General features: G+C 42.9%; 2 protein-coding genes across 11 annotated transcripts in view; one reads left to right on the top strand and one right to left on the bottom strand.

Moving 5' to 3' along the window:
- Positions 1-334: 334 nt before the first annotated feature.
- LOC147756202 (uncharacterized) lies at positions 335-19,517 on the bottom strand. 2 transcript variants are annotated; one of them, XM_086987788.1, is made up of 3 exons: positions 18,180-19,517; positions 17,662-17,774; positions 335-557 (listed from the first exon to the last, which is right to left on the bottom strand). In XM_086987788.1, the coding sequence occupies exons 1-3, from the start codon at positions 18,228-18,230 to the stop codon at positions 335-337; spliced, it is 387 nt and encodes a 128-aa protein (XP_086843914.1). In that variant the 5' UTR covers positions 18,231-19,517. The 2 variants fall into 2 exon arrangements, with proteins under 2 accessions (XP_086843914.1, XP_086843915.1); XM_086987789.1 differs by lacking the exon at positions 335-557 and adding an exon at positions 8,310-8,540 and having other exon boundaries at positions 18,180-18,944.
- p120ctn (adherens junction protein p120) overlaps positions 348-20,554 on the top strand; it is a 104,296-nt gene continuing 84,089 nt past the window's right edge. For 5 of the 9 annotated variants that reach the window (XR_002673400.2, XM_022805859.2, XM_022805858.2 and 2 more), the window contains exon 1: positions 551-1,064. The gene's annotated coding sequence lies outside the window, so the exon portion shown is untranslated. Of the gene's footprint in view, positions 484-550; positions 1,065-2,380; positions 2,474-2,562; positions 3,865-20,554 lie in introns of those variants that run through there. The other 4 variants (XM_022805851.2, XM_022805855.2, XM_022805854.2 and 1 more) reach the window with 4 other exon arrangements.

The following is a 20,554-nucleotide window of genomic DNA, read 5'->3' as shown; positions in this document are numbered from 1 at the left end:
ATACCGTCTAATCATTGTCTGTCTCTCCGTCTGATCTATTTCTATCCGGAATCGTTGTGCTCTGATGTTTGCTACGGATCATGTTTGTTTCGGTGTATACATATGATTATATTGGTGGGTAAGGCAAGGACGAAAACAGTGTCGGGACGGTATTCCAGCAGTACAGTTTAGGTAAGGGCGCATTCGGCCGTGTAGAGATCTATAGTCGAGACGAAACGCTATAGCGAGCATCCATTTTTACTCTCCTCAGACCATACAGTGGCTATATGAGCGTATTAATGGAGCAGGAGTTCACTTAGTGAAGGATGGTTGTGGACTGAGTTATTAGTCCCACCTAGTCAGCTCGGACCTCGCTCGATACAAGTGAGTTCCCTGCTCCTGAATCAGTGTGTACATATAGCAGAAGCCGGCTGGAGAGCAATGCACTTGACCCCCCCCCCCTGGCCCCGTGAGGAGTGAGATCCAACGAAGGAGCTACTGCAGGTGAGTCGAAGGCGTTTGTAGTAGTGCTGGTTATTTGGTGCTCAGTGGATGAAGAAGCGATGCGCTGACCGCTCCTAAACAAAACAAAAAAAAAATAGATACTTGAAGTGTGTACGTGACACCACGAGCATCATCGGGATATTACTGTTAATCCCCAGGCCAGTATAACAGCGACGGCAACATCAGCAACAATAACGATTGGAATAAGTCGATGCACCATTTGGATAGGGTGCATCCGAGAGCGGAAGTAATAATTAGTGCGAGTGTGATAAAAAGCAAAGAAGAAAAAAAAAAAAAGAGCGACCTGCCTTCCCAAAAAATGTACATGCCCATTGTGCAAGCAGTATAACGATAACAACATATAGTGTATGTGCTATATATTATGCTATTGCCCTAAGGATAACTAATAACGCCTACACCCAAAGAAATCGACCCGTATGTACAATGCTTCTAACGCTCTTTTTCCACTTGGCGAGTAACTAGGAAGTGTTCCAGTGCTCTAAATTAATATCTGGGCTCTCGTCTGTACGTTAGAGGATAGCAAAACTTCCTTTCTTGGCATAGGAGAATTTGATACAAAGGTAAGTGGAAACACAGAGTTCCAGTAGCTAGTGTTCTGACTCCCGTAAATCCCCCTATCGCCGGGTGGCCCAAGTCTCCATACTTGTACCTACCCCCGGGTATTTAACACACCTGTTATTTATACCTTTAAGTCCGTACACATACGGAGCCTTTCATCTTCGTAGCTGTATCGGTGCGAAGTTTATTATTGCCTTCGATGCGCCTATTTCTGCTAGGAGACACGAGGGGGAAGAGAAAGCTGATTTTCTAGTGGACTATCGGCGAAGCTGGAACCGCGGTTCGCATAAGATCAAATTGCAATTTTTGGTCATACGAACAGAGCTGTTTCTCAGATTTGGAGACAACTGGGCTGAGTCCTCGCCCTCTTTGCTATCTTACTACTTTCAACAACTGTACTGCAATTACCACTTCTGGATTCTGTATATTGCGTCAATCCTTGCTGTTAGACGTCCCCAACTGATAGATGGTAGTATGCCGTTTATGAGACCCGATAGGCCCAAGTAAAACACGATTGAAGCTCGGGCGTTGGTAATACAATGACTGGCTCGGCCGAGACAGAGTGAGTTTGTGCCAGTTTTTGAACCCCATTAAGAATGCTATTGTTCTTACAATTAGTACAGTAGTTGTCGATTGCAATGTTAATGTTAGTTCAGTATAGTCGTCTGCAAATGTGATTGCCGCTCGGTGTTGCCGGCACTGCTTTCAAAAATGTAGCTTAAAATTCACTGTAGTTATGCTGCAATACAATTTAGCATCGGAGGTAGGTTATAGCGTGGATTGGCCCGAGCAGTCATAACAGTGCTTAACAGCAGTACGCAGTACGTACAAACTCGAAACGTTCATTGGACTTGATGGCGGTTTATGCATTCGTTATTGCATCCATTCAGTTTTTCCAAACAAAATGCTCGCTTTTAGTTATTCTCGCACAAATGCATAAATACAGGTTATATGTAGTGTAACGCTTGAGCAGGCACAAACAATGTCTGTGCGCAAACGTAACCGTTCTTGAACGGTGATAAACGCGAACGCTTTTGCGAAGAATTTCCGAAAGAAGAACTCTCTCAGCAGATAAATTATACGAGATTTAAGGACAGCAAAACGTACTGCTCAGGCGAAGTGTGAGTAAATAAGGTAGATGCATTGGTAGCGGCACTAGCGGTGCTAGTGATGGGGCTAGGTGGGCAGGGGACTTACACTTCCGTGGGCAGTCAAGCAAGTTTGCATGGGGTAGTATATGAATCTGGGGTTGTGGGAAGTTGGTGTGTTGGTTCATTGATACGAAAGTAATTCGTTAATGGTTTAATCTTGTGTTCAGGAGATCTTAGGCCGCCTCACCGCCAGCATCCCGGGGAGTTGGCCCGGGCTTGACCGAGCTGACTCAGTCAATGCGTTGCATTGCACCACGATGGTATGTAGTTGATGGGCTTCTCGTTCTGCTCCTGAAAGCCGTCGCTGATGCTTTCAACAGTAGTGGCGGCGACAAGTCACCGTTTACCGCCATAGAGTGGCCGGCCCCATTTAGATGGTTGTTCATCCACTACTAAATATAACAGTGCCAGGACAGCCCGTCTGGTCATTTACTTCCCCCTAACTGTTATAGGCCGCCTTAAGTTTCGTGTGCCTTTCAAGCATGCCGCATGTTTACGGCTCGTCCTAGAGTTTTTGCTAGATATCGTGTTTGCGCGCGAAGTCTTACTTTGCGTGTACTACCTCCCTTTTCCCAAACCCCCGCTGCTGTTGATAAATAACTGTCTGGTGGGACTCAACGAGCATGAGAAAAACAGGGCTTGGGCGTTTCGAGAATTCAAGGGCTACCTTAACGTCAGGCGATCCTGCATCCCTCGGCCACTCCAACGGCTTGTGATAAAGATGGATACGCACTTACTATCTTAGCTGAGCTTAAACTAACATATCGCTATTTTTTTTTCTATTTCCGCAGCGGTTACGCATGCTCCAAGCGGGTACTTATCAAAACAATGAAGCTATATTTCTGGAAATCAAGACGATTGAAACTTAGTGTCTGTTCTTCGCATTTTGCCCATAAACGCCTTTGTCGAAAAGGCCTATTGTTGCTAATAATATGATTAGTAATGGTAAGGCCGATGGTGCAGTTTTCTCTGTGCAAACGTCGATATTGGTCATGGCAATATAGAAGTAGAAAAGGGGAACGTCATTGGTGCATTCGATTAGAAAGAACATTTAAATGCCGACCAACTGGTAGGTATAGGGCGGGTACCATTTTAGCTGTATCTTGGACCACCAAAACTGTACAAAAACTGCTTTTCAGCGAACGAGTAGATTCGAAAGTGACACGCTCACCGGGAAAATCTACTACTGCAGATTTTTCGTTTGTTAGGGTATCTTCCGATTTATATACTACTTTATCAGATATATATACTAGAATGTTATCAGTCACCGATTTTGGATCAGCTGTTATATATATGTGTCCGATGAGAATTTAATGAACAACCCAGAATTCTTCGTTCGACTCTCGCCAATGTTCGTTTTATGATAGAAAGATGCGTCTTTTCTAAACATTAATGCGTCTAATCCGAAGTAGTTTGACACACGTTTGTTTCATCTTAACAAGGTCTTTCTCCAGTTACACGGAACACTGGTGTACACGTAAATAGTAACGTGATGTCACTTTTCGTCTGACCCAGCTCGAACACCACTGATACTTCTATTTTGTGTTCGTTTCTCCCAAATGCTGCAGCGATAATAGCAATAATATCAACGTGTTGAGGAATCAATCGCTGGAGCTAGATGCTGCATATAGTTCATCAGAAAAATCTACAGGTTAGTTCGCGTATATTATAGGACCAGCCGAGCAGGACAGTGTTGAGAACGTTGGCGGCTCTCGTTAAGTTCTTTCCTTGAGTTGCTGTGGACGTTTTTCGCTATTTTCGTGCGCTTTTCGGTTTCGTTTAAATTCGAAGTGACGATGTAAGTTTTAACTTCTACTGCCCTTATTAGCTGTTGTATGGCTGTGGGCCAACGTCGCTGCCGTCAGCTGAGTCTATCAGCAATCAATAGCATACTAACCATTAGTAACGCGATCACACTTTTCGAAATACCGAGGAAATACGAGCAGAAAAACTGGCCAGCCAGCTAACAACCGTTGAAGCAAAGGACAGGTAACTAACTGCCTAGCGAACTTCCGTGGCTTTGTGTTTACTATAGAGATAGTTAGTAAGATAGCTCAACTCGACGAACTGCGCTATTACTCCTCCCATGACGGACTAATAGATAGCGAAAGTAGTGGCATACAAATCTGTATATGTAGTACAGAGCTCGCCACTTCTGTCGACAGCTATAATTGTCAACGCGTAGGGAAACTTGTGACGTCTCGCAGTGAAGGAGCGAGGGCGCCAGAAAACAGAGAGGTTAAGAAGGCCTCCAATGATTCGGGAATGTCTGTCAATCGAGAGTTTGACCTCTCTGTAATGATCATGTCGAAGGCGATGGAAAAGCCGCAGTGGTGCTGGCAGAGCAGTGAACGACAGCACTCGATGTTTACATAATATCTCCAGGAGTAAGTAAATTAGCCTTCTGAAATGACGTCAGCCTCTATCGAATATATATATATATATATATATATTAACGATATCATTTGTTGGGTGCTGCTGCTGAAAGTGTTGGTCCAGCACCCAGTTGGGGGAAACCAAACCGAATGTGAGTTAATACGAAGCTACGATGGCGGCAACAAAAAAGGCCAAATGATATTTCTATGAGCGGCTACTGGTATGGTTTGCAGCGACTGGAAAATAAAAAACAGACGTTTGTAGATGGCTTTTATTGCCTTGATCTAGCATTAGCTAACAGGAAATGTTAATAAATATCTGTGTTATTCAGAATTATTTAGAATTAGTCGGTCATCGGACGCGGGTGTGGCTTCTTTTTGCTTACTGTTTACCCTACGGCTATATATGTGTATGCTAGAGTGTGTTACTCGGCCGAGCGTTTACGAATCTGTGGCTAGCAGAACTAGCTCTCATTTATGTAACTAAAGGCTTGTTTCTCAAAGGTGCTAGCGATTTTCATACCAGCTACTTCTCAGCTTAGTTAAAATATGAGGGCTTGGATCAGTGGTAGATTGAGAAACAATGAGAGAACGTTATAGTGAACATAAAGCTGGAAAAATTTAAAATAATTATTCCAGAAATTGCAGGTGGTGCAATAATAATAAGACGCCAAAATTCAATTATTGGCTATAAAATCATCGTTAAATCGAATGCCCGTAGGAAAGATACTAGAACTATCCTTCCGAGTGTCAGCATATGAGCTTTACGAAGATTTTCCTTCCCTGTATGAATATCATGACTAAACACAGAAATTTTTGGGCTCGACTGTATAATGGCTGGCAAGTTATAATAATAATAATAGTAATAAATACTTGACTTCTCAAAGGCCTTTTAAAACATATGCTCTGTGTTTCACTATTAGTACTGCTATATTATTAATATTACTATCACTATATTATTAACTGCGAACGCTCAACAAAAGTTACTGTTTTTACTGCATTGCTGCTTGGAGTTGATTCACTATCACAAACATACCATGGCTTCATGCTGATCTCATCAATTCACTAAAATTCACTAAAAAAAAAAAATTAGTTAAAAGTCTCTAGATTTTTAACTTTTTTCTCATACGATTTCCTTGCGAATTGACTCTACTGTGATTGACTTCGCTGCTATATACCCGAGAGTTATTATTATTATCGGAAGTAACAGCGTTTGGTCAAACCCCGCTGATCAGCATGGATGACGCGCGGTTCGCTTCGTGGCATATCGTGGAAAGATTCAGCGGTAAAGTTCATGGAAAAAGCTAGTATCCGTCCTTATGTGACCATGATATTATATTGTATCATATTACTAATGCCTAATTGTTTACCCTTAGTTTTTCCACTGCTTTTCCTAGTCTCTACTGCCTTTCGACTTCCTCATGCCTTCTAAAGTTTCTTTTTCCTTCCTGCGTGGCACGACATCTCTGAAATTCGAGGGTTTCATGGCTGACGAAAATAAGAGACAGCAGAAGGAAAAAGATGCTGTCGTTTCGCGCAGGACTGATTGCTTGGCAAGGAAATTCGAGCCGAGAATAGGTGTCGATGAAGGTCGTTTTCGTCCTGCAAAGAAACAGTGCTAAGCGAACAACACGATGGCTTCGCGGCTGAACATTAATATTTGATTGATATCGCGAGTGCTATTCGATTGGTGTAGCAATTATAGCTCAACGCCAGTGTGCTGTTCCGCATCGCACGGATGCCTCCAGTTCCAGGATCATTTCAAGTCGCCAGTTAATCTCCACTCGGCTGAGACTGAGTCGACTAGCGTATTAGCCATATGTGCATGCAGGTATTTTAAAAGCTTCGTTGTGGACTTCGCATTTGAGGGTTACAATTAGTATTGCATAACCGGTATATTAATACTGGCGCGACGCATCTCACCAACGTAATTAATGTGCAGCATTGTTCGCTTGAAGACCCTTTTTTGGTATCAGCTATAAGATTAAAAAAACCTACTTGCAGCTGTACTTGTTGCTCGTATGCCTTCATACGGCGAGGTAGGGGACCACGAGGCGATGGGAAGCACTAGACACTTCTAAACTTCGTACAAAATTTGATAGCGAGTGATAACCGACACAAAGGACTCGTGAGCGATCGATTTCCAGCGGCGACGGAATCCGACCGCCAAAGCGGTGGCGCGAGTAGGAATCGCGACAGTAGAAGCCAGTTAGAAGATTAACCAACCAAACGGCTGGGGTGAAGGGGAAAGTAGTCGCATAACTGAGTCTGTGTGCTTCACTGAAGTGGTCAGTAGTAAATGGGTGAGGGAGGATAGGTTGGTCGAAAAGTTGGTCGAGTGCTTGCAGACTTTGGGTTCGCCTTCCCAAACATCTCCGCTCTAATCAACAGCTGCGGTATGGGGGGCCTCTTACGTTGCACTCCTTTGAAGCGCAGTTTCCACCTTATTAAGGCTATTATCAGAGTGAACGTCAAGCGAATGGGTGTTACCCAACGAGCCAAGCGCCGAGAGGTTGTGCTTGATTGAACTCCGTCGGGCTCCGGACTTGACTAACAACGAAAGTGAGAGAGACGGCGAGCTTCAACGCATTTGTCAGAAGATGGTAAATTTGACTTCAGCTGGCATTGGCGTACAGCTTACTGAAACTTTGTTTCGGTCATATAATGTTTCATCTAATCTGACTGCTGATGGGAGATCTTTTCCCGCTCCTGTGGGGCCAGTTATTGACAGGAGGAAACAATCCTATACTATTTCCGATGGCAGAAGATTCTTCCTAACTATGGGAATCAACAGTATGTTTAAAGGAGAGCACTGCCAAAAAATCGCAAAAAGGAAATGATCTCAATGTCGCGTTGGCCTTCAGCCATGCGCATATGTTTCATCTACACCGAGATATAAAAGAAACTATTGTACATTAGGCGGGCGTATTTGATATAATCCATGCACGATTTGCATTTTACACAGGAATCATGGCCGTTGGTGCATATCAAACGTAGTTGGTCCAGTAAGATTTGATTCAGCTGTCAAAGTTCGTTTTGGAGTCCCGTAGAGTGATAGAATCTTTGCAGTGGCTGCGGTAAAGGTGAAAGGGAATCGGTTATTTCCGGTCGACTTATTAAATTGGCTGAAGTAACCTAACTTTTTTGTGATTATACAAAGTTCACTTTTAGGTCAAACAGGCATTACGCCATTTTGAGAGCGAAAGAATTCGTGGCTGTTGCATTGAAACAGCCGCTACTCCGCTGTTTTATATCTGAATCTCTATACGACCTTTGTAGTGACTTGACTCAAGGAAAAGATGAATGTTGTTACGTGGATATCTCTGAGAAGTGTCAACCCCTACAAAAAATTAATTTCTACAAAAACCAAAAAGACATTCTCATAATAAAACTGACCGAACCTTCGGTTTGTCGGAGTAAATCATGTATTTTAATATTTCTACTATTTTTTTTTACCTTCAAGCCTTTTGACCTGACGCACATTATTATTTTTTCAGGAACCCACTCTTTTTGTCTTAAAGCTTTCTTTGTTTCCTGGCATCTATTAATATGTATTTCATGCAGCACATTTATAGAGCAGAAAACCGACAGCATCAAGATACATATAATATCAATTGATTCTTAACAATTTTACCTGTTTGTCTAGCAAAGTGAGCTTTAAGCACAGCAACATGCTTTTATATATTCACGTCTATCAAAGAGCTTTGTCATTGACGAGCTGTTTTCCTTACTTGGCGATTTGTGAAGGCTAACTTGCTAAGTTTATTATTGCGTCATCCCAATATTTGACAAATTACGCATAGAGGCTGCAGTACATCTAGAGACGTTCCTTAATAGAAATGCTTGCGGATAATGTTGTGTACCAAAATAAACCTATTATAATTCAGCATTCAGACTTTCTGGTACAGTTATTTCACGAGCGAGGTGTCCAGCGGATATAGTCCAGAAACATCTGAAAACATAGACGAGAGGACCAGTAGGTGAATAAAAGGAGTAGTTCGAAATTTGCGCACCAACTAAGATTGAAGCTCTAGTAACACAGTGACGAAGGCTCTGGCTTGAACATTACCAAAAATCCAGACACACGAAATGTCTTCGTTTTACAATAACATATTAAGTGCATTTGAACGTAAGAATAAGACAGTCCTCGTGCTTGAGGGATACTGTGCCCTGCTTTTATCACTAAGCGTCTCTCAGGGATAGGTTACTACTATTATTGATCCCTCTGATCATGCTGATATTTCGAACTGGTAATAGTAATTCTCTTTGAGCTTGGCTAAAATCATCGGCGAACACTACGTGAGGTGCTAATTTTTTCCTCACTGTTTTGCTGTTCGGGAGTGTCCATGTCCATTCTTATTTCCCTTTACTATGTCTTTCATTTGCCGCTGCAAGGATGATGACCCCTGTTTCGGGCGGCAAGCTCATCATATTGTATCGCACGGCATTGGCTCAAGCTTCAGAAGTGAAAGTAGCTTGGGGGGGGGGGGAGCGGCCCGCATTCCGATGTTGCTACTGCTGCTAGATGATAGTAAAATACCAACACGAGGTAGGACATTACTTGCATTTGCCCGTCGGCATCTCGCCCTGACGCTTTTTAGCCCTACCGCACACAGACCCAGCTGATGGTATTGTTGTTTTAGGCGTCCGTCGCGAGAGTTGCTTAAATTTGATTTTGCTTTGGTATCGACTGAGTGTCCATTCAACCGCAATCCGCTTATGTTTCGTTCGAAATTTACTCGGGAACAGCTGGCAAGTCGGGATTCAATAGCCGAGAACCCTTCTATTAGGCTCATGTCGCTCTCCTCAACTGGCAATGTTAGTTGTACCACAAAGATGTACCTTGTGCAGCTGTATTTGCTTACATTTGCCCCCAATTCTCTTCTGTAGTGCAGCTCCAACCAAGCCCCTTCTTTTCCTCCCTCTGCATAATCAGTGATCATTATGGTTACCATCATTATCGTTAAATTCCATATCGTCGTTGTTACTACAGTTATCGTCACTCAAATGAAAAAGCAACCTTTGCTGTCCCGCTTCTGATGAAGAAGTCACATGGAGAAAATTTTTCTTTTAACGGAGAGGAAAAGCAACACGCGAGATTCGTCGCTTACTCGCGCGCGCTAAGACTTACATGACCGCTTAGCGAAGCCGACTAATAAAGATATGTCTTCTGATGCTAGTAGTACTTCTGCATTCGCTTCTGATTTCGGCGATCCCGCAAGGCCTGGCAAGAAAGCGTTGCCGGTCGTCATTGTAATTGTAGCCACCGTTACTTGATCGGCGTCGTCGCCCACATTAAGTTCTCAGCCTACTCGTTCTTACTTTACGTTAACCTTACGGCTAAATCCCTGGTCTTTTGCTCGACGTTTGTCTCCTAAGACGAGGGAGAACAGTGGAAAGCAGGGTCGAAAGTTTATGGTGGCTGCATAAAAATATATTGCATATAAGGCATATTGTATAGGCACGTTTATGTAGCGTACCTCTGGCTGTGCGCAGGACCCTGCAACACGACGAGCAATTCCTATTGGATAAAAAGTAGATTTCGTAACATATAGAAATTTTTCCTACGGCGTTCGTCGCGGCTAGTCACAGTTGGATTTAAAAGCGATAGCCATCGCAACATGGATGGTTGCAATGTCACTTCTACTGCGCGCGTCGTGCTACATTCCTATGAATAATGACTATCATCAGTACGTTCAAAAGTCGGCGTATGTTTTTGTGCGTAATACTCCAAACGAAGAGACTAACGTGACTCGACGAAATATATGTGTCCCTTCATGAGTTAGAGTTATTTATCTCTGAATAGAACGATTGCTGCGAAGTTTCACATGACTGCCAGAGAAGTTAACTAGTTTGATAGGATTCGCCGCCGATCGTCGTCATAGTTTCGTTGGTGTATTGTGTTTACGATGTTGTTCGTCAAGTCCGCTACAGCTTGAAACCCCAGCTATATTACATCGTCTGGCTCATTGGGAAATTTGCATCTGAGCATACTGCAGCAAGTGCCTGATATTCACGCGGCTTTCCTTGTTCCCAGTTGCCATACCGGGCGCTTGCTTGCTTTTCTTAGATGTTTAGGTGACTCAGGCCCGAGCCGAGAATGGTGCTGGGCCGTTATTTTTTAGTCTAATACAGTTATGAGGAAGCATTTATAGATAAACATGATGCAGAGGCAAGCAGCTTCCGCAACCAACGGTTCGTACCAAACTGCGTGAAGGTTCAAGGAGACCGAAGGGCTTTCTCCGCCGCTTGTACAAGTACTACTAGCAATATTTACATATAGCGCACGGTGAAGGCTGCAGGACTGCAGCCTGGCCCCTGCACTTCAGGACTCAACTTTCCCCTCTTCAGTTACGAGCTACGCCGTCGTCGGTAAAACTGCTTCTACAGATGCTGTTAGTTTCACTTGTGTCCCGAATTCAGGCAGGAATCTCTCTGTCAATGCACGAATGGACTCGGTAGTGGCATCGACAACGTATCATAGTAGTAGTGAACAGCGTCGAACAGAGTCGAATTTCATGGTAAAGACTGACAATTCATCACGAAAACGGATTCGTACGGAGCTGCGGCCCCTTTTACTACTAGTGGCGCCTTAAAATGTCGGTACAAGACGGAGAAGAGGCCAATACAGGTTTATCAGTATGCGTGTTCCTTGTACATGTGTGCATCTAATCAAAGTATGCTGGGGCCAATGGTGTATAGATAGTAATAAAAACATTTTCCAAACAGCCCTACGAAATAGCGAGAAAAATCACATGTTGTTTAGCATACACCCGAAAAGCGAATCTTGAAATAAGTTGGCAGAAAACATATTTCAGGGTCTTGGCTACATTTTATATCTATAATGGCTGCTTTATTTAATGAAACATTACTTGTTTTATAATTTTTTGGACAATATCTATCTCTTCGATTAAACCTCTAAGCAAAAAAGAAAACTGTTCCACGGAAAAATATTCACTTACTGAAAAAATTAACTGAGATGTCGTCAGTTATGAATCATTTAAGCAAAAATCATTGATGCTCTACTAGTTCAAACCAAAAGTTATTGAAAACAAAAGAAAAATTAACAGCTCACCCCAAGGTTCAATTATATAGAGAACTTAAAAAGCCAGTAATCTTCTAATATAATATTTCACAAATTATTAACGGTTGTCGAATAAATCGTAAAACACGACCGAACTAATATTGTGCTGTATAGGAAAATAGATCCAGAAAAAATAGGTTAATCTATTTAATTCTTGCATGTTTAGTCTGCCTAGTTTGTTGTAACTAAAACCGTTCGCACAATGTTTTCCGCCTGACCAGCGAACAGCTGAACGAATAACTAGCATTAGCAGTGACCATTGAGTGGGTAGACCATTTGATCACCTCGATGCGGCCATATTGCGCCACGAACTGCTAAACGTAAGGTTTTGCTCTCCGACTTAAGCCTTTGTTGACACTAAGAGGGGCTATCAATATTTGGCGTTGCAAGATACAGAATGTTCCGCCTTCGTCGCGGAACGCATCAGTCTGCCGCGTTCAGTTCTGTAACGACGATGTATGTGTGCACTCCGCTGATCAGCGGTAGTTTATACGGAGCGAACCGACTCTAAACGGCTCAATGTTTGCAGCCGAGATATCAAGCACACAGAGAGGATCAGGACGGTATAAAAACGAGGAAAAACAGATAGAAAATTAGGAAAAAATGGGTACACTGTCACGTTGTAGATGATAAGGCTGAAGGAAACTAGCGCAAGGAAGAAAAAAGGAAAGAAAAGACTGAATAAGGAACTGATGTAGAAAATATAAGTTTTTATGACTGTTGATAGATGTGTCGTAAACGGGGGGGGGGGGGGGATAACGGAAGTGGCAAACTGAATATTGTAAAACTGATAAAACTGTTGTAGTTACTTAGTTCCCAAGGAACCACAATAATTTTATCCATACGAAATAATTGAATTTAAAAAATGTAATTTCTATTCAGTTTATTTTTTATATTTATATTATATTTATTATATATTTAACTCATTTTTGTGGAGGTTGATATTAATTTCGCTACTACTTTTAGCTACTATTGCTCTTAGGAATAGTTCCAGCATAATAATGATAATAATCATAATGAAACTATATTACGTGTTTACGTGCTATTTGGAGATTTTATCGTTTCTGTCAATATAGTTTTGTTGTTCGCTGTCGTTCAACGTTTTTATTCTAACTCAATATATAATTTCCGAAAAAGGAAGCGAACTAAAACTAGGTTGCAATAAAATCTCGCGGTGAGTGTGAGGCATCTGCAAAAAATTGCACTTCTTGAAACAATATTTCATTTTCTGTATCACGCTTCGTCTTTCTTGGATAACGTTTTTACGGTGATGGGGTCTGCGATCTTGGCCCAAAAAATTTGATCCAAGCGTGATCGAAGTTGTAATACAACAGTTGCAGAATTTGTTAACATTCGTTCGCAAGCTGGAAGCTAAACATGGGCTGTCATATAAAAATTTTGCCGTTAAACTTTTCATTCTTGTGCGATCGGTACGTGTCACTAAAAAACACAAATCCACAGATATCGCTGTTTCAGCTATCCCTTATCGTCTTTATGTAAACACCGTTCTTTCCTTTTCGCCTTGAGCGCGCACTGAAAATCGCTCTGTTGCAGTTTCTGTCTGCAGTTCTGCGTGTCTATACAACCTCGTGATATGGCTAAAGGCGCTCTTTGTGTCTTTGCCGTTCCTACCGTTGCGCGGAAAGGCTGTCGCGAGCTTCTCCTGCTTTCGGCTTCCATAACAGCTGCCGCAATGTGTGAGCAAGAAGTGCTAGAAGTGGAAGTGGAGGTGGAGGTTTGCACCCCTCATTCCTCCTTGCCTCTGACCCTTTCGTAAGAGAACTTATGTAGCTGTATGGCAAGCTCTTTGTTGTCGCCGCATTGGGTAACCGAGCTGGTCGATATGGAGCAGCCGCCGATTCATTGCTAACGTTACCGATAGTCTCTGATGGGAATTTGCTTGTGATTGGTATACTATAACATACATAGTTCGCAGCACTCGCGCAACAACAGTCGCGTTAGCGACCGAGAACAGCTTTACCCGATTAGGACTGAACGGAGCCGAGCTCTCTGACCTAAACTCTGTCCGGAGGTCAGAGATACGCCATATCTTGATGGTAACGGCAGGGGCAGCTGTAGTGCTGCAGCTGCATCGGTGGACATACCAGCAAAAGCGAACGCAGGATCAAACAGATAGCCCAACGAACCAGCCTGTTGGTGATAGAACTGGCGCCTAGGAGGTGGGAATATGGATAATTCCTATGGGATCCGGCGAACCAACGCAGAAGAGATGAAGCCTGCTTTGAGCAGACGTGGCGGGTAAAGGAAGAAGTCTTGTACGCTGACTTGTGGCAGTAGGACATTCCTACCTATCGTCCTGTTGCTATCACCATTACTGCTGCACCTCAGTCTGCATGGGTCGCAAGCAATGGACCTGTGTCGTCACTATGCTGTGCATGGTTTGTTTAGTGTTCGATTGCCGCCCCCCGGCAACAACGTCTATGGTGGCACTGGTTCGTGTGCCCCGATAATGACCTACAGGACAACATACGAAGACTGTGTTGGCCTGTATAGCCGTGTCGTTGTAGACGGGTACTGTACCGAAAGTAATTCTGTAGCTTGAATGGCCTATCTGTACCACGAATAAAAATTGAACAGATAACGGCGTAGCGGTGAATTTTCCTTCTTTAATTTCTCTGTGTAGAAAAATTAAAGAAGTAAAATAGCGAAAAAAAAAACAGACGGATGAACTAACGAACGAAGACGACAACAAGATGGCACCGGAAATGAAAGAATCGGCGAAACTCTGAAATACTGAACGTTGACTTGCCTTCCTTGCATGTTTACTTTTTTTCGTCACTTTCATTTCAGCTACTATGGTTCAACTTACGTACTTTATTCTATAGATTCCCCAAAGCATTGGTCCACCGAAAAACTAGAAGTGCCGTGGTCAGCTCTATAGAGGCGGGGATCTGCTGGGTATTTGAATTGTATATTTTATGCGTATTGAAAATCGTCGTAATCTTCGTTCTTTTCGTAAAGGTATACTATGAGTGGATGACAAAACAAATATTTCAGCTTAGCTGGTTGGAAACGAAACAATAATGTATCTTGGTGTGTCAATGAAAGTGGGATTTCTTTCTTCAACAACCCACCTTCGGCAATAACCGCATTTTCAGTTTAAAATGCTGAGCCTTACAAGCTACAATTACGAAATTATAACCCAGTTTTGCGAACACAGGGGCTGACTGACTTACCTAGATAAATGATGTTGTTTTATGATTTCATATTCAATATCCAGGTTCACTCTTGATTTTGTATGCGAGATGTGAAAACACGTAGTCCTGAACGTCTAACATAGCATAACCGGTTTGGCAATGAAACGCTCGGCTTTTCGGTGTGCCGTAGGCGAAAGAGATAAGCAGGCTCAGGCAATCTGATGTTGTCTTGCTCTGAGTCGTAAGGGCCGGAGCCCACCGCCGTTAAGCTGCGAGCTTTGCCCTACTATAGCGTCTCTCCTCTCCTGCCGTGTTTAGATGAACAGCGCAGATAGCCTTTGCAGTAAGAAAATACTTAACGGCGACAGGCGACTGAGTGAATTGAGAACAACTACGGCGACTCGGCTACGACGACGAGCACAAGGGTGAGCCTGAAGACGAGGATAATGATGTCGTCCTTACAAAGGTCACTGATTAAGGTCAATCACCGGTTTACGTTTCTGCCGCTGGAACGCTGCTGTTATTGCAGCTGACGCTGTTCGAGCAGGACTACCCATTTGTTATTCTGCGTAGAAAAGCGCAAAGCTAGTAAGAGTAGTAGAAAGCAACACGGACTACGGCCGAACGCCAACTTCGCACTAGCTAGATCCATGTGCAGATAGCGTCAGATTGCGGCCGATCCAAAAGTTGAATGCGTGCATAAAAAAATATGTACGTAGCTTTGATAGGACCGCCTAATCGTATAAGAAAAATAATTCTGTGATCGTTAGAGAAACGCAGAATAGTGTAACAAACACCTTCATTTTGTGAGAAGCGTCTATACAGTTTGATCGGGTGGGAAAAAGTAAGTTATTGCGAGGGATCACCGAAACTTGGAAGTGCTTATCGCCTCTAACTCTACATATATAAGCCCTATAGAGTTTTGATTTAAGCGACTTAAGAAAACGTCTGAAACAAATAAACAATACTTTCACTGTTGTTTCTAGTATAGCTGTGTGTATAGTCTACAGAGTTTCAATTTCAATTCGTTTTTGATATTTACATTCAATTTGCGGGCCCAATTATAGAATTAAATAGGGATTTATCTGTATAAATATTATTTGCCGCACAGTTTGTGAGTTGCGTCTGCCTCGGATCACATATGCCTCGAATCTAGCTAGGAGACTATACTTTTAAACAAACAATAAAACGTTGCTAACGTATAATAGTTTAAATAATTACGAAAACGTTCACCATTTAGTAATAATTTTAATAGAGTTGACATGCCATGGTATTATCTACTAGAGGTGGGTCCCTGTATGTTGTGTTGTACTGTATATGAAAAGGGGTAGTAACTATTTCGAATTCCTCCGACTCAGTCTATATATACGTATAATAGATACAATAAATGGACTAAAAACGACCCAAAAAGCTAGCGCAATGGCTTTTTTCCCTATAGAAAGAATGCGGAGGTCTTTATGTTACGTATTAGTTGATTAAGGCGTCGATTACAACTTGTCCCTTGTGTAATTAATATGGTATACAAACATATCTTATGCGGCATATATATATGACCCTAACCATTTTGGTCACCTATGGAGTCGCGCATTACGCCACACGTTTACGTAGAAGACGGATGGGGCCCGTGGCACTGGTATGCGCCATTGTTGTTGCCATTGCTAGCCGTATTGCAATGTCGAAGTGCGTATAATTAAAACACCACGTATGGAAAATTGAGACTGACGTTGAACATGTTCTATATTTCTGTTTATGCCAAGTTAATTAGGCTTGCTATTGTACAGCACTGCTCATGGCAGTACTAGTAGAAGTGAGAGACGCTTCTCCGGCTGTTAGGGGATGCGATATGCAGGTGGAAAAGCGTGACAGTAGGGGCGGGAGAGGCAGATACTGAAACTAGTGCGGGCTTGTTTCAGTATCTGCCTGATATTTATAGGATACTAAGGGCGTGCATAGCAGCGGCTTGCGGCCCAAACACGTGGCGCCCAGGGAGTAATTCGTCCCAGTGGTCTCAGCTAAGTCAGAGAAGAAGAGCTTGTTAAGCTGTTGGTGGAAATCAAGAGAAAATTCTAGCTAGAGAGAGAAAAAGGGGGGGGGGACATGTACACGTGGGAAAACGGGGACGATAAGGGGATAGTAGACAGATGTATCGTTGTTTTGGAATGGTACAAGTGAAGGTAGGGGGCATAATGACAGGAAAGGAAAAGCTTAGTGGGACAGCAAAATAGCTAGGACTCAGTTTTGTAATTTCAGCGAACTATATGTATATATATATATACATATAGACGCTTAAAGTAAATTACTGAGCACTAACTTGGCTGACAATGCTGTTCTTGGTGAGCAATTTGCTATAATATTGACCCCATCCAATAGAAGGCACCTCATAGAGTACATTAACGGATATTTAATTATAACTAACCTTTAAGAAATTCACAACAGATACAACCCTATAAATAATCATACCGGTTTGAACAAGGTTTAGCACCTAATGGTGGTTTGGCTGAAAATCCCACTAGCCTGATCTTGTTGAAATATCTCCAGCCATTGATAAGCAGGAAATAAACAAAGCAATTTTGAAAAAGAACATAACTTGTCTTTACAGCTAAATCTAAGTAAGACGAGATCGCTCAGAATATTGAGCACTAAGTAAGCGTCGATTTTTAGTAAGCGCTAGATGCACAGTTATTTCTATAATAGGTATAAAAATATAGGCTTAGAGCTCATTTTGTAGCCGATAAACGTCTGGATCAGGGTAAACTTTGCCGCTGAAATGCAAGTCAGACTGATCCTACTGTTCTTATTAAACATATCTATAGCAAAATACGTATACTGGCCTTTTTATTCCACTGGTAGGTCGTGGGGCGCTCTTGATCCAGTTGGGAATGTCGAAAAAGGAACAATTTCTAGGTGCATTGGCTGGCGAGTTAGCTGGGGTCTGTTCATCAGCCTTATACGAACATATAGTAACGAATTTATTATTATCCAGGAAATTAAGGGAACGATGTGTATTATCTTTACTTGTACTCTAAACGCACTCATTCCTTTTAAGTTAGAAAATCTGCCAGCGTCTTGATTTTTCTATAAAAGTGATTTTATATCGTTTCTAGATTTTGTGAGCTTTTACTCGCTCACGACTTTGATGTGATTTGTCAAGAATGCTGAGGCGACGCCACGATATCTCACGCGGAGAATTCACTAGCGCTTGGTAGTGGAAACAGAGCGGCAGACGATAATTCTAAACAAAAGATTTATCCGATAGGTGTTAATCAAACTACTTTCGACTCCGACGAATACAATAGTCTCAATTGAGTCACGCCAAATGAAAACAAGCAAAACAGGTAACAGTTGTTACCTCCATATTGTTCCTCCAACCATAACAGTCGATGCTGGGTAGGTCGGCCATGTTGCTTTGGTAGAGTGACGCAGCTGTTGCACGTCTATTTTCTCAAACGGCGTTAACCATTTACAACGGCCCTACTATGATCACCCACTGACTGTTTGGAAATCAGGAGAAGTAGCACTTAACTCCATCTAGATTCAATACGGTACACGATAAACGACACAGTTTCGCGACAATCGGCAAACAAATGAGGCGACCGTGCATTGAATGCTCCTCGCTTCTCCATATGCGTACATGTCTATCCTCAAGTCGTCAATATAGTTACACTAACATTAGTAACGGTTGCAGTGACGCAAACACCTCTGCATGCATGCGAGACTATCAAGTGCTTACGGAAGAAAGCTACGGCCTGATGCAAACGCTGCGACGGAGCACGTCGTCACTGCTGACAATGGCGAGACGACAGCATAGATATAATTGTTGTATGTGGAGGTAACTAATGGTTTAGGGAAGGACGAAGAGGCGTTTGCGATACTGTTGATTCCCTGAGGAGTGAGTCGAATATGTACAGCGGAAGCAGAATGCGGTACACATTAATTCCTCCGTCTTTTCCTGTCGGCTGAGCCGTCAGACGGTGTCGCTACATGGATACAGTTGTGCTGTCCTCAATGCTATTGGTGTTAGTGGGGACTCTGTGGTTTTCGGAGGTAGGAAGGTTGGACAAACTGAGAGACGATGATGGGAAAATATTGTTGCCAGCTGCCCTGCCAATCGGAAGAGCATATGACATGCATTCAGCCAAAGGTGCCGTCACCCGTTACTAGCATTACGACCACCAACAATTGCTATAATCGATATATACGCGCATATACAATATGCGTGAGTATATATGCAAATCCTGTAGTGCACAGTATTGCATGGTGCAGTTGTTGTGCAGTGTGTATGAGTAGAGAAATGAACATTGCTACATTAGGCGCTGTGCCGGGTGGCGGCGAATAACGGATGTGTTTAAATAGATGGAGCGGTGTACGATTGAATCCTGCTGCTCCGACTGGCACCGGTTTGACTCGCTGACTGGACACATGGATGCGAGCGCGGGGCACGCTACATACAACACTTCCTTCTGTGTGCGTCACCTACGTTGTACAGCACTCAAAAACGCCATATCGCGGTGTCAAGAGGCGGTACAAACAGCCCACTCTGCACTCCAGCGATCGCCGCCCAAATCGAAAGTTCGCACTCTGCTATCCTACGCGTGCGTTATTGAAACGGTAGATATGGTATTGCACGAAACAAAGGTTAGACGGTGGCACGATGCTGCCTCGGCGGTGGAGAGCTACGGTTACGTCGATGATTATACCGGCCGTGATCGAGTAGTAAAGCGCACTTCATGTAATTAGCGTCGTCGAGACCAGGGAAGAGTAGAAAGGGTGACTTACCAGCACTGTGACCGCGAGGCTGGTAATCAGCATGCCGAAAGGTTTATTGTGTGGATAGAGAGAAGGAGTGCGGAAATGGGGTAAACGAGCAGAGCCAATTGCACGACACTCTCAACCTTGTCGCTTCATCCATGTGGAGCATTCAACAAAGCACATGAGCTATACATTACTATTACTAGTATCGCTGCGGCTAGACGTTGCGGTGGCGGCGATGCGGCGAGAATGAGGGTCCTAATAAAAGCTGGTTTGTCGACTCTTTGTTGCGGCCTGTCCTATATCGTTTCAAATACCTGAAGTTCCCGGTTAGTAGTAATTGTAGTCGTCGTCGTCAGGATTAGTTCTGTTGTGCCATTGCTTTTTAGACAACGAAGACAAAATAATAAGGAGGAATAAAAGTTAGAAGAGGGCGTTAATAGGATCTTCTCTTCTTACGCGCAGGCTCTCCTTGAAACTCAGCCAGCTAAGATGAACGATCTTCCGGTAAGATCAGAGCAAAAGGCTGCGATTCTTACACATTGATTGATCGCGGTCTAGGGGTCTTACCTCCCCCGAACAAGCAGGACCACGGACGATTCATTTAAAACCGAAGTAGACACACGTACCCACAACCAGATACACACAAACTATAATCGTGAACACGGTTCTAAGGGTGAACACAGTCGAATATAGTTGATCAAGAGTTTTGTATGTTAAGCGAATTAATAAGCAAAATGGAAAAATCACTAAAGATTTGGAGTTTATCTTTGCAAAACTGACCGAACAGTTTAATCATTTGAGGACATTCAATACCAGGCTACCGTATTACTTGCTGTATAGGAGATTTGCGGAAACTTGGCCTCGTTTAGTTCACATTATAATGTGGCGTTACATTATTATAACAGGCGTGACTAAATAAGAGACATTATAATCTAATAGAGTAGCTTGCTTGGAGAAATGTTTTTTTCTGTG

Source organism: Varroa destructor, unplaced genomic scaffold (genome assembly GCF_002443255.2).
Source record: "Varroa destructor unplaced genomic scaffold, Vdes_3.0 BEIS01000004.1, whole genome shotgun sequence".
In the NCBI taxonomy this organism is placed as follows: domain Eukaryota; kingdom Metazoa; phylum Arthropoda; class Arachnida; order Mesostigmata; family Varroidae; genus Varroa; species Varroa destructor.
The sequence above is the reverse complement of the archived record's forward strand: the minus strand, read 5'-3'. Positions and strand labels throughout refer to the sequence as shown.

Excerpts from the sequence above, each read along its gene's own strand:
- LOC147756202 (XM_086987788.1), bottom strand. The coding sequence starts at position 18,230 with ATGGCCGACCTACCCAGCATCGACTGTTATGGTTGGAGGAACAATATG. Across the intron at positions 17,775-18,179 it reads GTTGGAGGAACAATATGGAG|GCTGATGAACAGACCCCAGC; the intron begins GTAACAACTGTT and ends TGTTCGTATAAG. Across the intron at positions 558-17,661 it reads CCTACCAGTGGAATAAAAAG|GAGCGGTCAGCGCATCGCTT; the intron begins GCCAGTATACGT and ends TGTTTTGTTTAG.